Below are 14,094 nucleotides of genomic sequence, written 5' to 3' on the forward strand. Positions count from 1 at the left end.
TGAAAAATCTCAACTTTAATCCACAAGCATTTATCTCCTTTTTTTTACCACAAAGTAATTGTCAATCCTAATAGAAAATGTGGTTTCCTTTGCCCAAAAGAATAACAAATACATTGATAAATGATACTTGTGTTCACACCATGATGATTTCCTGTAACTGCTATGATATACAAGTAAGCCACAACCAAAATGAAAGTTTTGTGTTGCCTGATTTGTAATACCCAGTGTCATCAAGGCCCAACTAAAAGAATCTTTTTTTTGGGGGGGGGTAGGAGGGCAATGGGGGTTAAGTGACTTGTCCAGGGTCACACAGCTAGTAAGTGTTAAGTGTCTGAGGCTGGATTTGCACTCAGGTCCTCCTGAATCCAGGCCAGTGCTTTATCCACTGTGCCACCTAGCTGCCCCCTAAAAGAATCTTTTTGATAATTACAGTGGCAGCATACCTTGACAACATAATTCCTGGGTTAACCCAAGGTTTTTCAGCTATAACACTAAAGCTCTTTATGAGACAGACATGCTCAGAGTCAGATAATGTTACAGCTTGGAAAGGATCTCAGTGATGATCAAGCACAGACCCCTCTCATTAGACAGATGAGGACAATGAGCCTCACAGAGCTTCAAGGGCTTCCCCAGCATCACAGGGCTAGTTATGGCAAAGGCAGGCAAGGCAGACCTAAACTGCTTAACCCCTAGCCCAGTCATCTTTCCACAACACAGCACGCAGCAAGACCTTTCCTTATCAACTTAAACAAAAGCCACTGAGAAATAATTAAAGGTGATATTTCCATTATCAATATGCATAATTTCACGTCGAATCTTTGAGAAATTAGAGAATCACAGAATATGAAAACTGGAAAAAGGCCTTAATGACCATCACAACTAAATCCATCAATTTTACAAATGAGGCAACTGACTATAGGCAAAGTGACTGCTGCTCTATATCATGCTGTCTCCTCATGAATGAGATCTACAAATGTGAACTGGATGGATGTCTCAAAAATGTTAATGTTTCCACTACAAAATAATACAATTTAGGATTAGATTTGAAATGTGAAATTTAGATCTCAGCTTTAGATCTCACATGAGGAAACTAACATTTTGAGATTCTGATTTGAGTAAAAAGAATATTTTTTCTTTGAAATAATATGAAGACGACGTTTTTCCTAGTAGTAGGCAAAGAAATCAGAAAATGAACACTCAATTCTATTTCTATTCATGACACCAAACTGACCTTAAATAATGAATTTCACCCTCAAATTCTGATTTGTCTATTTAACTACCACATAGAATAGTTAAGGTTAGCTTTATGTAACCACTCATTTCTCAGATATGTACTATTAAAACAGTAACTCCTATATGAAAGTATGACTTGTATTAAGACAATGCAATATAAATAATCCAAGTTTATAACAAAAATTGGGGATTATTTGCTTTATGAATGATTATCTGATTGCAAAAATTAATTAATTAATTAATACAATTTTAGAGTTGGAAAGCATCTTTAACCTTTAGATGCCCTTTCCTCCCTTTTACAGATGAAGACACCTAAGCTTCAAGGAGTAATTTAGCTTGCCTGAAGTCTCACAGTAACAGAATGGGAACTAGAGGCTATACCTCTTGACTCTTAGTCCAATCGTTTTTCTACCTATACATTTGAAAAAGAATTTAACTCACTTCATTTCAGGAATGCAAGACCAACCTATTGTAATCCCAATAATATTAGTATTCTGAATATTTAAAATCTTAGCAATAATCATCACTTTAAGTTGACAGTAAAAAGAGACCATATCCACCATTTAAATTGTGTGGCTATGACAATTTTGTACTGAAAAAGTCAACTGTCAGTCAGCTGTTTGCCTAAAATGACTGTTACCTTCAGAAACCCAGAAATGATCCTAAGTAATTTTCTTTTTTTCTTTTTTTGGTGAGGCAATTGGGGTTAAGTGACTTGCCCAGGGTCACACAGCTAGTAAGTGTCAAGTGTCTGAGGCTGGATTTGAACTCAGGTCCTCCTAAATCCAGGGCCGGTGCTTTATCCACTGCGCCACCTAGCTGGCCCTCTAAGTAATTTTCAAGGGAAAGGTTTCTAGGTCAGTTAATCACAATTTCCCCCCCCCAACAAGTTGTATAAACTAATATATTTAACCATCTAGTTTTACTTAAAATATGAAAGCATGGCTAGTAATCGCTAGATCATTTAAAAATAATATTTGCTATTATTAGGTCCTTCAGTATTAGGGGTTACCAAATCAGTAAGTATGGACTAAATGGTTCTGTAGGTTAACTATTTTACTCTCCCTAATGTTGGTCTAAAATAACTGTTCCCTAAATGAAGACCAGTAGTTACAAATGTAAATGTCACTTTCGTGTATTCCCAAAGGTAATTTAGTCAGAGGAAAAAGCTGCCACTAAAAAGGAATACCAATTAATCTCCAACAATACTAATGTGATTCAAAGCCACACAGAAAACTGTGGTTTCCACAATCCACATTTCCATTGTTCTGAAAAGTAGGAGATACCAAAAGAGAAAGACTCCTTTAAAGGAAATTTTCTATAGCTAGATGATACATCATTAGCTACAGACTCTTCTCTGGTCCAGGAAACAAATTTGACTACACTAAAAACAGATGTCTTTTGTCAAAGAAACATATTTGGAAAATTGGCATTTGTTAGTAATCTGGTTCAAGAAGAATGGTTATTTCAGATCTAGAACTATTAGCTTTTGTCTAGGAGAAAGATATTACCTGTTTCCAACACAAAAGAACAAGATCAAGTTCCTTACTTACCCTGACAACTTGCCGTGTACTTGTAATGAAGGCTTTTCTTACACCCAGTTCAGTTGCATCAAGGTTGAATTTTCGAGGATTTGCTTCAACTATGCGTAGGTCAGCAGTCAAGATAAAGTAACTTAACTGTTATCAAGACTCCATACAAATTCAACATCTTATTTCTTAATGTAAGTGATCTCTCACATGGAACTCAAATTTTTTGAAAATATAGTCAATCTATGCCAGTAATATTCAAACTTTTCATGTCCACAACCCACATAAAAATTCCTAACTCCCTTAAAAAGAGGGTAAGAGCTGAGAAAAGCTGACTTTATGACTGAAAGGAAAAGTGCTGGTACAGAATTTGACAAAAAGTAGTTGGTCTCCAAGGTCGGTTTGGTATCCCAGGAGCCTCCAAATTTAAGAAACACTGAATCTCGAATGTAAAAAAAATTCTGAGAAATATGAGAAGACATGTATGAAGTGTTTCAGACTGAACAGTAGGACCAAAAGAACAACACATACTGTCTACACCAATGTAAATAAAGTCAACATTGAGGGTCAAAAAAATTCTAGTTGAACAAAAATGTCAACATCAGCACAATGTCAAGATTAAAGGACACATCCTTCCTATGAACAATTTTTAAAACTACCTTTGTAAAGGAATGTACATTGTAGAAGCATTTGCTGGGAAGTATTTGTTGAGTCAATATTTTAAAATGAGAATATTGAGATACTATAGCCTCCTACTGGGAAAAAAAGTATCAAAATTACATTGTGGCATCTTTTAACATTATGTAATTTGGCTGAACAGCCAAATGTTATATTAAATAGGGAGAAGATAAAAATTAAGAAGGTGATTTTGTTTCTTCATTTTCCAAATTTATTTATTTTTAATTTGTGAAATAAAACAGGCATTTTCATAACATGTATAGGAAGAAGGATGTTTGCACATGAAACTGCAACTCTATTATGTACAACTTGCTATTCCTTTTACATATAGTTTTTCATAGTTTTTTTAATTTCCTTCTTCAAATATATATCCTCTTTATTTCCTCATTCATTCCCTATTATTAAACCTACTTTTCACCTTCATCTAGATGTCCAGAGCTAATTTGATTCCTCCTGTTCTCCACTCTGGCATTGCTTTTGATTGCACATTACACTGCCTGCCCTGGCCCCTCTAAGCAGACATTACAAGCAACACTCACTAGCATGCTAACATCCCAGCATCTCTTGACCTCTGAATTTTTCACATCGCCTTACCAATACTAGCAAATACTAGCAAAAAACTCCACCATTTAATTTCTCTGATAAACTTGGCAAGGAAAAGTGAATCAACTGTGTTAAATGGGTTCCATACGTTAACTGGGTTCACAAAGCTAAACTACATTTTCTCATCATCCCTTTCCTTACCTATAAAGCAGGGCTAATGTTTGTACCACTCTATATCAGAAAGCTGTAGGAAAGTGCTATCTAGATGTAGACTCTTCTTAAACTCTATATGGCTATCATAATTGCTTAGCAACTGTTTTATTCAACCTTTGCTTATTCTTAACTGTTCAAAATCTTTTCTACACTCAAGCCCCCAACCATACCCCTAGTCCCCTCACTTTAAAAAATAAGCTAAATTTTAGTGATTTTTGTTCCCTTTTTCTTAGCAAGTGATCTTGCCTTATCATTTACTGAGATTAAAACCATCTTAAAATAGGCACCCTCGATTTTTCTCTTTTCTACCTTTAAACTTTATCATCAAATGTCTCTCCTTCCTGCTAAGACAAGAATACATTTACCTCCACCTTTGGAACTCTGATCCATCAACTGTAATCTCTATCTCACATTTTCAATTTCTTACGTCCCTGACAGCTTCCCTTGAGGTTGCAAATATGCTGGGGGAGGGGGACAGACTAAGAAACCTAAGCTACTATCCATATTTACTTTTTCTTTTCTTTCTACCAATCCCTAAAGAGCTTCTACTTTTACCATTCATTCTGTGTTCTACTGAAATTGCTCTCTACAAGATCAATCATCAATGAGTTCCTAATTCCCAAATTTAATTACCTTTTCTAGGTCCTTATAAATCAGTCAACAAGCATTTATTTTATTGTCATTCATTGATTTGGTCATATCCGACTCTTTCTGACTCCATGGACCATAGCACACTGGGTCCTTCTATCCTCTACTCTATCTCAAAGTCTGTCCACATTCATGTTCACCACTTCCGTGACACTATCCATCCATTTCATCCTGTCATCCCCTTCTCCTTCTGCCTTCAATCTTTCCCAACTTCAGTCTTTTCCAATGAGTCCTGTCTTCTTATTACATGACCAAAATATTTAAGCGTCAGCTTGATTTCTTTAAGTATTGACTGATTTATCTTTTTGCTGTCCAAGGGACTCTCAAGTCTTCTCCAGACAACAATTCAAAGCACTGATTCTGTAGCACTCAGCTTTCTTCACAATCCAGCTCTCAAAGGCAGCTTCCAAGGTAAGTCAGGTAAATGTTTCTATGGGGTAGTTCTGTTCACACCACTCTCCTGGTCAAAAAACCCTCAAAGCTTCATGTGCTAGGACTGCCATTGCTATTACTGTCATAGTGAATGGGGAGTATTTATTGTAAAAAAATAATTGGTTAAATCCGGCCTTAGACACTTAACACTTACTAGCTGTGTGACCCTGGGCAAGTCACTTAACCCCAACTGCCTCACTTAAAAAAATAATAATAATAATTGGTTAAGTGCATATGATTTAAAGTGGACACCATCTGTATTTTTAAAAGTTAGGTGTATTAGTAGCCACAGAGTAATATGGAATTTCTCTCCCTAGGATTTTTTTTTCATAGTAATAAAAAGGAAAATGAAAAATTCTTTTTAGACTGTTCAGTTATGATGAGTTCTTCATTTACAGTAAATTAATGTGACTATTATTAACTACTTAGCTCACTTGTCAATCATTGTGGATTGTACTATGATCCAAAACAGAGAATCATGGGACACTGAAGGAAATTACATTATGTAATTACGTAACTGATAAGAGAAAGATTTATGTATCAGCAGACCACTAGTAAAAGATATTGAAGGATATTGATAGTTTCATCCAGATCTTCTAGGTCCCATTCTATGCTGCGCAAGTTATTTCTGAGCTCATTAGTGGTCCAATCAACTTCTTCTCTTGTTGCTGCAGTAGGATCCTGGAGGAGTTCTGTCCATCTCTGGAATAACCCCTGAGCAGTATTTACTGCTTTCTGCACCTCCCTGGGGGAAAAAAAAGGAGAGCAAGAGATAAAGGAATCAAAGAGACAATGCAAATATGAAAAAAGAACTACTCTTCTAATAAAAAACAAGATAAAAAATTTTAAATGTCCACCTTCAGGATGCCTCACATCAAAAGCATTTTTAAGGCCCCAAAGAAAGGAATTCTCATTAACTGATATTAAATTTGATCCCTAAGAGCTTTCAAAAAAAGTTGTCATAGAGCAAATTGAAGATGAAATTGTGAAACTGTATCAAGTCCTGAATATTGCATGGTTCATTCAATAAGATTCAAAGCCACACAAAATGAGATGATCCTAACATTTCAATTTAACTGAAAAAGCATTTATTAAGAACCTATTATAAAAAAAAAAAAAGAACCTATTATGTGCAAGCACCATGCTAGGCACTGGTGATACATAGGCAAAGATGAAATAGCTTCTTCCCTTAAGGAACGTATATTCTTTTGGAAGGAAACAATATATACACAAAAAAATCAAGTACAGTCAGCTAGGTACCCCAGACCTGAGTTCAAGTCCTGCCGTATACACTTATTTAGCTATGTGACTATGAGCAAGTTACTTAAGCTTTCTTAGCCTCAGTTTTTTGACGTGTGAAACCAGAATAATAAAAGCATATGGGTCACATAATTGGCATACATGAGAGGTGTATATAAATACACAAAGGAGCTTGATCATAGATGTAAAAATTTTTGGTGTAGAAGTATGTAAAACTAAGGTTAATGGTGAGAACAGGGTGCACTTCATTAAGAAGGTGAAATTACTGGGGAGGTAAGAGTCATCATAAAAACATGTCCTTATCCTAATGTAAGGATTAAAAGTTAAGTGATAACTAAGGTCTTTTAGAGAGCCTTAGATAATTGGGAAAATGGTTCAACAAATATTGTTTCATTATAAGGAAGTGATGAGAGGTGACTTCATCGAATCCTGGGTAGTATGAACTGATTGATGCAAAGTGAAATAAGCAGAGTCAGAAGAAATTAAACCAGTATAAGGGTAAGATAAAGAGAAAACAATTCTGAAACTAATGAATACAAAAAATCAAGCCTCCAGGAGACCTGAAAATACTTTAAACATGTTACCCTTTTTCATACAGAAGGTGTGGACAACAGATGGAAAAACCCATAGTGTGGGTTAACCTCCACTTCCCCATTGTGGAGGGAGAATTTGGGAGGAAGAAAGTAAGGTTAATGGGAGGTTTTGTTAGTAATAATAGTCTGAAGGAGTCGTAATATTTCAGATTCACTCAAGGGAAGATCAAATACATGACAAGCAGAACTTTAAAAAATGAAATTGGGGGCAGCTAGGTGGCGCAGTGGATAAAGCACTGGCCCTGGATTCAGGGGGACCTGGCCTCACTAGCTGTGTGACCCTGGGCAAGTCACTTAACCCTCATAGACCTGCAAAAGGGGGAAAAAAAAGAAAAAGAAAAAAGAAAATAGCATGTGAAGGAGAGTAACATGCAATAAGTCTGGAAAGGTAGGCTGGAGCCAGATGATCAAGGACTTCAAAGGACGGAAAAATCTGTTTTCTCCTAGAAGCAAGAGAAACAACTGTAACTCCATAAGCAGGAGAGTGAAGTGGCCAAAGTCAAAAGCTGATTGGCGGGCGAAGAGATTAGAGCATAGAAGACAATAGGAGACTACTGTAATGATGAGTGGGTAAATAGTACCTGATAGAAGAGATAGCATTCACAACTGAGTGAATGTAAGAAGTAGGGGGAAAAAGAGTTAAGGATGAATGAATGAATAAAACATCAAGCATTCACAGTGTGCCAGGCTAAGCAAAGAGGATCCCAATACCTATAAATAAGCAAGATAGTTCCTAACCTTGAGGAGATTACATTCTAATGGGGAAAGGGAAGGAGAAAAGAAAGAAGATATGCTAGTGGGAAAAATTATTGGGGAGTGACTTGGATGAGCATTTTATTAAGTGCTTACTATGTGCAAAGCACTATGGTAAGCACTGGGGATACAAAGACAATCCCTGCTCTCAAGGAACTCATTCTAAATGGGGAGACAGCACATAAAGGATTAAATTCTAAATCAGAAAAATTCATGGTTCTTACAGTGCAGCAGCAAAGCAGATAATAATGCATCTCCTTTGGTGTCATTCCCAGTAATAGGATCCTATCAGTTTCTGACACTGAACTATCTGAGTGCCAAGACCTCTGGTCAAGAACTGTTCTTCAGTAGCTGTACCAGCTTAGGAAGCTGGGGCGCTAGCTAGGTCCCATCCGCACACGGGTTGTTCCCCTACTGATGGCTGCAAAGACTGAGCTTGAAGCCATGATCTAGGAGGTGCTGCTCTTCCCAGGGCGCTTGGGCTTACTTCTGTTTTGGCAGCAGTTACTTAATGGCGGGTCCAGGCAGGGCTGATAGGCCCCTATGCCAGTAATTGCTTCCCTGAATGATACAGTGTCTAGACTAGACCAGTGGTCTTATGACTTTGGCTTGTTCTGAGAGGAAGTAGTGGTCAAAGTGGTGGCAGTGGTTTGACTTGCCGGGCACAAGTCCTCTGTGATCTCTCCCTCAAGGTGCCTTGAAGCCTCAACTAAGCTGGTTTGCCTGAATCCAGGGCCGGTGCTTTATCCACTATACCACCTAGCTGCCCCTTTGAGATGCAGATGGAATAATTATTTGGAGATGTCCAATAGGCAGTTGGTGATGTGGGAATGGGGCTCAAGAGAAAGACTGGGGCTACACACAAGGCTTTTCCATAAAGGGGACAGATAAAGCCAGGAGAGTTGAGGAGATCACTAGGAGAGAAGACAGAAAAGAGAAGACAGTTGGGTACATAACTATAAGCTATACCCACAGATAGGGAAAAAAGGAAGGAAGAAAACAAGCGTTGATTAAACACTTCTTTTTTTTTGTTTTGTTTTGTTTTGTTTTGTTTTTTGGTTTTTTTGTGAGGCAATTGGGGTTAAGTGACTTGCCCAGGGTCACACAGCTATTAAGTGTTAAGTGCCTGAGGCCGGATTTGAACTCAGGTACTCCTGAATCCAGGGCCAGTGCTCTATCCACTGCGCCACCTAGCTGCCCCCAATTAAACACTTCTTATGTGCCAGGCACTGTGCCAAGCACTGATACACACACAAGCAAAGACAATCATTGCCCTAAAAGAGCTTACATTCTAATGGGGGAAGAAAACGCACAAAAGGGAACTGAAAAAGGGACGAGAGGAAGGAGATGAGGGTAGCCGGCACAAAGGCTTGGTAGTTAAATTCAGAATTCAAGAACAAGGCTAGGAGAATGAAGGCTGGCTTTGGCCCCTCCACAAAATGGCGATCCCAAAAGGAATTCACCAATGGGAGAAGGACACAGTCCTTGCAGAGGGAAACTTCAGTTTTCAAAGGCCAAAGGGGTGGTTGGATGTTCCAAGGCCAGGAGGCCATAGGTAGGAGGGTCATTCCAGGATGAGACAGCTGCATGGAAGTCAGGAAGAGGTCAAGAGAAGCATATGGAAAGGTCTGATTTAAAAAGATCATGCGTGAACTAAGACTTGTAGGAGAGCAGGGATTTAAGAGGTAAAGGAGTTTGAGGTATAGGGGAATGGGGAAGAGGGAAAAAAAGAAAAAGGGAATAGTAAGGCTAGTTTATCTGACCTGAAAGATATATAGAGGAGGGGCAGCTAGGTGGCGCAGTGGATAGAGCACCAGCCCTGGATTCAGGAGGACCTGAGTTCAAATCCGGCCTCAGACACTTAACACTTACTAGCTGTGTGACCCTGGGCAAGTCACTTAACCCCAAATGCCTCACTAAAAAAAAACCCAAAACAAAGATATATAGAGGAGTAATGTGTAATAAGGCTAGAAATGGAGACTGAGATCAATTTCTTAAGGGCTCTCCTTAAATGCCAAACAGAGATATAAGATGATGTGGGGAGGAAGAATGGCAACATCAGGCAACTGTTTTCATAGGCGAGTTGAATGAGAAGTTAAGGATGACAGTGAAGTTGTAACTCTGGGTTAAAATAGTGGTAGTATCTTTAACAAGGGACATTTGGAAGGGGGGGGCAGTTGAAAGGAGGAGCCAACAAGTTTTATTTTGGACATAAAAAGATCGTAGATTTATAGCTAGCAAGCACCTTTATTGTTCAGTAGCAGCCAACTCTTCACGGAGTCAAGCCCATAGACTACAGCATGCCAGGCCCTTCTATCCTCCACTGGTCTACCCTCCCAAAGTCTGTCCAAGCTCATATTTGTTGCTTTCATCACTATCTATTCATCTCATCCTCTATCACCCCTTCTCCTTTTGCTTTCAGTCTTTCCCAGCATAAATCCTGTCTTCTCATTATGTGGCCAAAATATTTAAGCTTAAACTGCAGTACATATCCTTCCAATAAGTAGTCTTTATTTCTTTAAGTATTGACTGAAGTGATAGATGTGATAACCCTGCTCTCCAAGGAACTCTCAGAAGTCTCCCACACCATAATTCAAAAGCACTAACTCAGTGGTGCTCTGCTTTCCTTATAGTCCAACTCGCAGACATAGATTACCCCTGGAAAAAGCATAAGCTTTGACTATAAAGACCTTTGTCATCAAGGTGATGTCTCTGCTTTTTAGTATGCTATCCAGATTTGCCATAGCTTTCCTTCCAAGGAGTGTCTTTTAATTTCATGGCTTCAGTCACCAACTGCAATGATCTTTGAACCCCCAAATAGGAAACTTGATACTTTCTTTTCCCTCTATTTGCCAGGAAGTAATGGAACTAGATGCAATGAGCTTAGGGTTTTGTTTTTTTTTTTTTTTTTGGGGGGGGGGTGATGTTAAGTTTCAAACCAGCTTTTACACTCTCCTCTTTCATGCTCATCAAGAGGCTTCCAAATTCTTCATTTTCTGCCAACAAAGTGGTTATCATCTGCTTATCTGAGATTGTTACTATTTCTCCTATCGACCTTAATTCCAGTTTTTGATTCATCTATCCTGGTATGCTTTATTCTGCATATAAATTGTGAGATTTAAAATTGGATATTAGATCATAACAGTCGGTTAGGATAACTGAAAGACGCCAGTTTTTCAGTTATCCTAACCGACTGTTAAAAACTTTCATATTTTACCACAAAATTAAATAAATAAGGTGACAATATACAGCCTTGTCACACCCCTTTCTCAATTTTAAATCAATCAATCCTTCCATGCTTGGTTCTAATTGTTGCTTCTTGACCCACATACCATACAGGTTCCTCAGGAGACAAAGTAAGATGGTCTGGTATTCCCATCTCTTTGAGGACTTGCCAGAATTTGTAGGTGATCCACACAAAGTCTAGTCAATGAAGCAGATGTTTTTCTGGAACGCTCTTGTTTTATAGCAATTGCTGGCAACTTGGTCTCTAGTTTCTCAGCCTCTGGAAAAATCAGCCTACTCTTCTTCTTCTTTTTTTTTTGCAGGGCAATTGGGGTTAAGTGACTTGCCTGAGGTCACACAGCTAGTAAGTGTTAAGTGTCAACTCAGGTCCTCCTGAATCCAGGGCCGGTGCTCTACCCACTGGGCCACCTAGCTGCTCCTCAGCCTGTTCTTCTGGTAATTCTCTGTTCACATATTGCTGAAGCTCAGCTTGAAGAATCTTAAGCAAACCTTCCTGGCACGTGAAATGAGTGCAAATATTTGATAGTTTGAATATTCTTTGGCATTGCCCTTCTTTAGCACTGAGACATAAACTGACCTTTTCCAATCCAGTGGCCACCGTTGAGTGTTGCAAATTGGCTGGCGTACAGAGCACACCATTTTAACAACATCATCTTTTTGGATTTTAAATAGTTCAGCTTCCTGAGGCCCACTTGATTTTGCTCTCCAGGATGTATGGCTCCAGGTCAGCAACCACAGCTTCATGGTCATCAGTGATGTTAAGATCTTTCTTATATACTTCTGTATATTCTTGCCACTGTTTCTTAATCTTGTCCACTTCCGAGTCCCTATCATTTTTGTCTTTTATCATGCCCAATTTTGCATGGAACATTTCCTTGATGTCTCCAGTTTTCCTGAAAAGATCTCCTGTCTTTCCCATTCTATTTTTTTTTCCTATTCCTTTCATTACTTATTTAAGAAAACCTTATGTCTCCTTGAAATTCTCTCTGGAATTCCGCATTCAAGGTATCTCCTCCTTTTTCTCTTCCTTTCCCTCTTTCCCCAGCTATTTATAAAGCCTCATCAGACACCCACTTTGCTTTTTTGCTCTTCTTTTTCTTTGTGATGTTTTTTGTGGCTGCCTCCTGAACAATATTGTTAACCTCGGTCCATAGCTATAGCTAACATTGCTAGTATAATATTAAGTAACAGAAGTGAATGAGCACCCTTGCTTCACCCCTGATTTGGGAAGGCTTCTAGTTTATCCCCATCACAAATACTTACTGATGGTTTTAGATAAATATTACTTATCAATGCTCACCGAGGGTTTCAGATATTACTTATCATTTCAAGGTAAACCCCATTTATTCCTATGCTCTCTAGTGTTTTTAATAGGAATGGGTGTTGTATTTTGTCAAAGGCTTTTTCTGCATCTATTGAAATTCTCATATGATTTCTGTTAGTTATTACTGATAGGATCAATTATGCTGATAGTTTTCCTAATATTGAAGCAGCCCTGCATTCCTGCTATAAATCCCACTTGGTCACAGTGTATTATCCTGGTGATAAATTGTGTAATCTCTTTCCTAGTATGTTATTTAACATTTTTGCATCAATATTCATTAGGGAAATTGATCTATAATTTTCTGTTTTGGCTCTTCCTGGTTTGAATATCAGCACCATATTTGTGTCGTATAAGGAATTTGGTAGGACTCCACCTACTTTTTCCCAAATAGTTTATGTAGTATTGGGATTGTTTTTAAAATATTTGGTAGAATTCACTTGTGAATCCATCTAATCCTGGGCATTTTTTTTTAGAAAGTTCACCAATGGCTTATTCAATTTCTTTTTCTAAGATTAGGTTATTTAAGTATTTTATTTCTTCTTCTGTTAATCTGGGCAATTTATATTTTTGTACATATTCATCCATTTTATTTAGCTTGTAAAATTTATTGGCATATAGTTAGGCAAAATAGTTCCTAACAATTTTCCTTTTCACTAGTGGTGAGTTCATCCCTTTCATTTTTGATATTCGTAATTTGGTTTTCTTCTTTCCTTTTTTAAATCCAATTAACCAATGGTTTATCTATTTTATTGCATAAAACCAGCTTCTAGTTTTATTTATTAGTTCAATGATTTTCTTACTTTCAATTTTATTAATCTCTCCTTTGATTTTCAGGTTTCCAATTTGATGTTTAATTGGGGATTTTAAAGTTGTTCATTTGTTTAGTTTTTATAGTTGCCCGCCCAACTCATTGATCTGCTTTTTCTCTATTTTATTGCCATGAGCTATTAGAAATATAAATATGGCTGCATCCCATAAATTGTGATGTTGTCTCATCACTGTCATTTTCTTTAATGAAATTATCTGTTGTTTCTATGATTTGTTCTTGGACCCACTTGCTTTTAGGATTAGATTATTTAATTTCCAATTAGTTTTTAATTTCTCTTTCCACTGTCCCTTATTAAATGCATTTGCTCCATTCAATATCTCCCCTTATTCTTCCAGTGCAATTTCTTTCACACCCTTTTTATTTGGAGGGGGTATCATCCCATCAATGTCACCTTATATCCACATCCTGTCCTCTTATTAAAATTTTATTGCATTATGATCTAAAAAAGGATGTGTTTACTATTTCTGCTTTTCTGCATTTGGTTGTAAGGTTTTTATGTCCTAATGCAAGGTCAATTTTTGTGTAGGTGTCATGTACCACCGAGAAAAAGATATATTCCTTTCCATTCCCATTCAATTTTTTCCAGAGCTCTATCATATCTAACTTTTCCAGAATTTTATTTACTTCTATAAATTCTTTGTGGTTTTATTTGGTTAGATTTATTCAGTTCTGAGAGGGGAAGGTTAAGGTCCCCCACTTGTATAGCTTTATTATCTATTTCCTCCTGTAACTCATTCAACTTCTTCAAAAATTTAGATGTTATACCATTTGGTACGTAAGTATTTATATAACTTTATTGTCTATGGTACCTTT

General features: G+C 37.5%; 1 protein-coding gene across 1 annotated transcript in view; it reads right to left on the minus strand.

Moving 5' to 3' along the window:
• The window catches only part of STX6 (syntaxin 6), a 51,037-nt gene that overhangs the window by 23,344 nt on the left and 13,599 nt on the right, over positions 1-14,094 (minus strand). Inside the window, exons 2-3 of the mRNA XM_044002999.1 lie at positions 5,852-6,021; positions 2,787-2,881 (exon numbers count right to left, since the gene is read on the minus strand). Of these exons, the coding sequence (XP_043858934.1) occupies positions 2,787-2,881; positions 5,852-6,021 (265 nt within the window). The remainder of the gene's footprint in view (positions 1-2,786; positions 2,882-5,851; positions 6,022-14,094) is intronic.

Source organism: Dromiciops gliroides, chromosome 4 (assembly GCF_019393635.1).
Source record: "Dromiciops gliroides isolate mDroGli1 chromosome 4, mDroGli1.pri, whole genome shotgun sequence".
Classification (NCBI taxonomy): domain Eukaryota; kingdom Metazoa; phylum Chordata; class Mammalia; order Microbiotheria; family Microbiotheriidae; genus Dromiciops; species Dromiciops gliroides.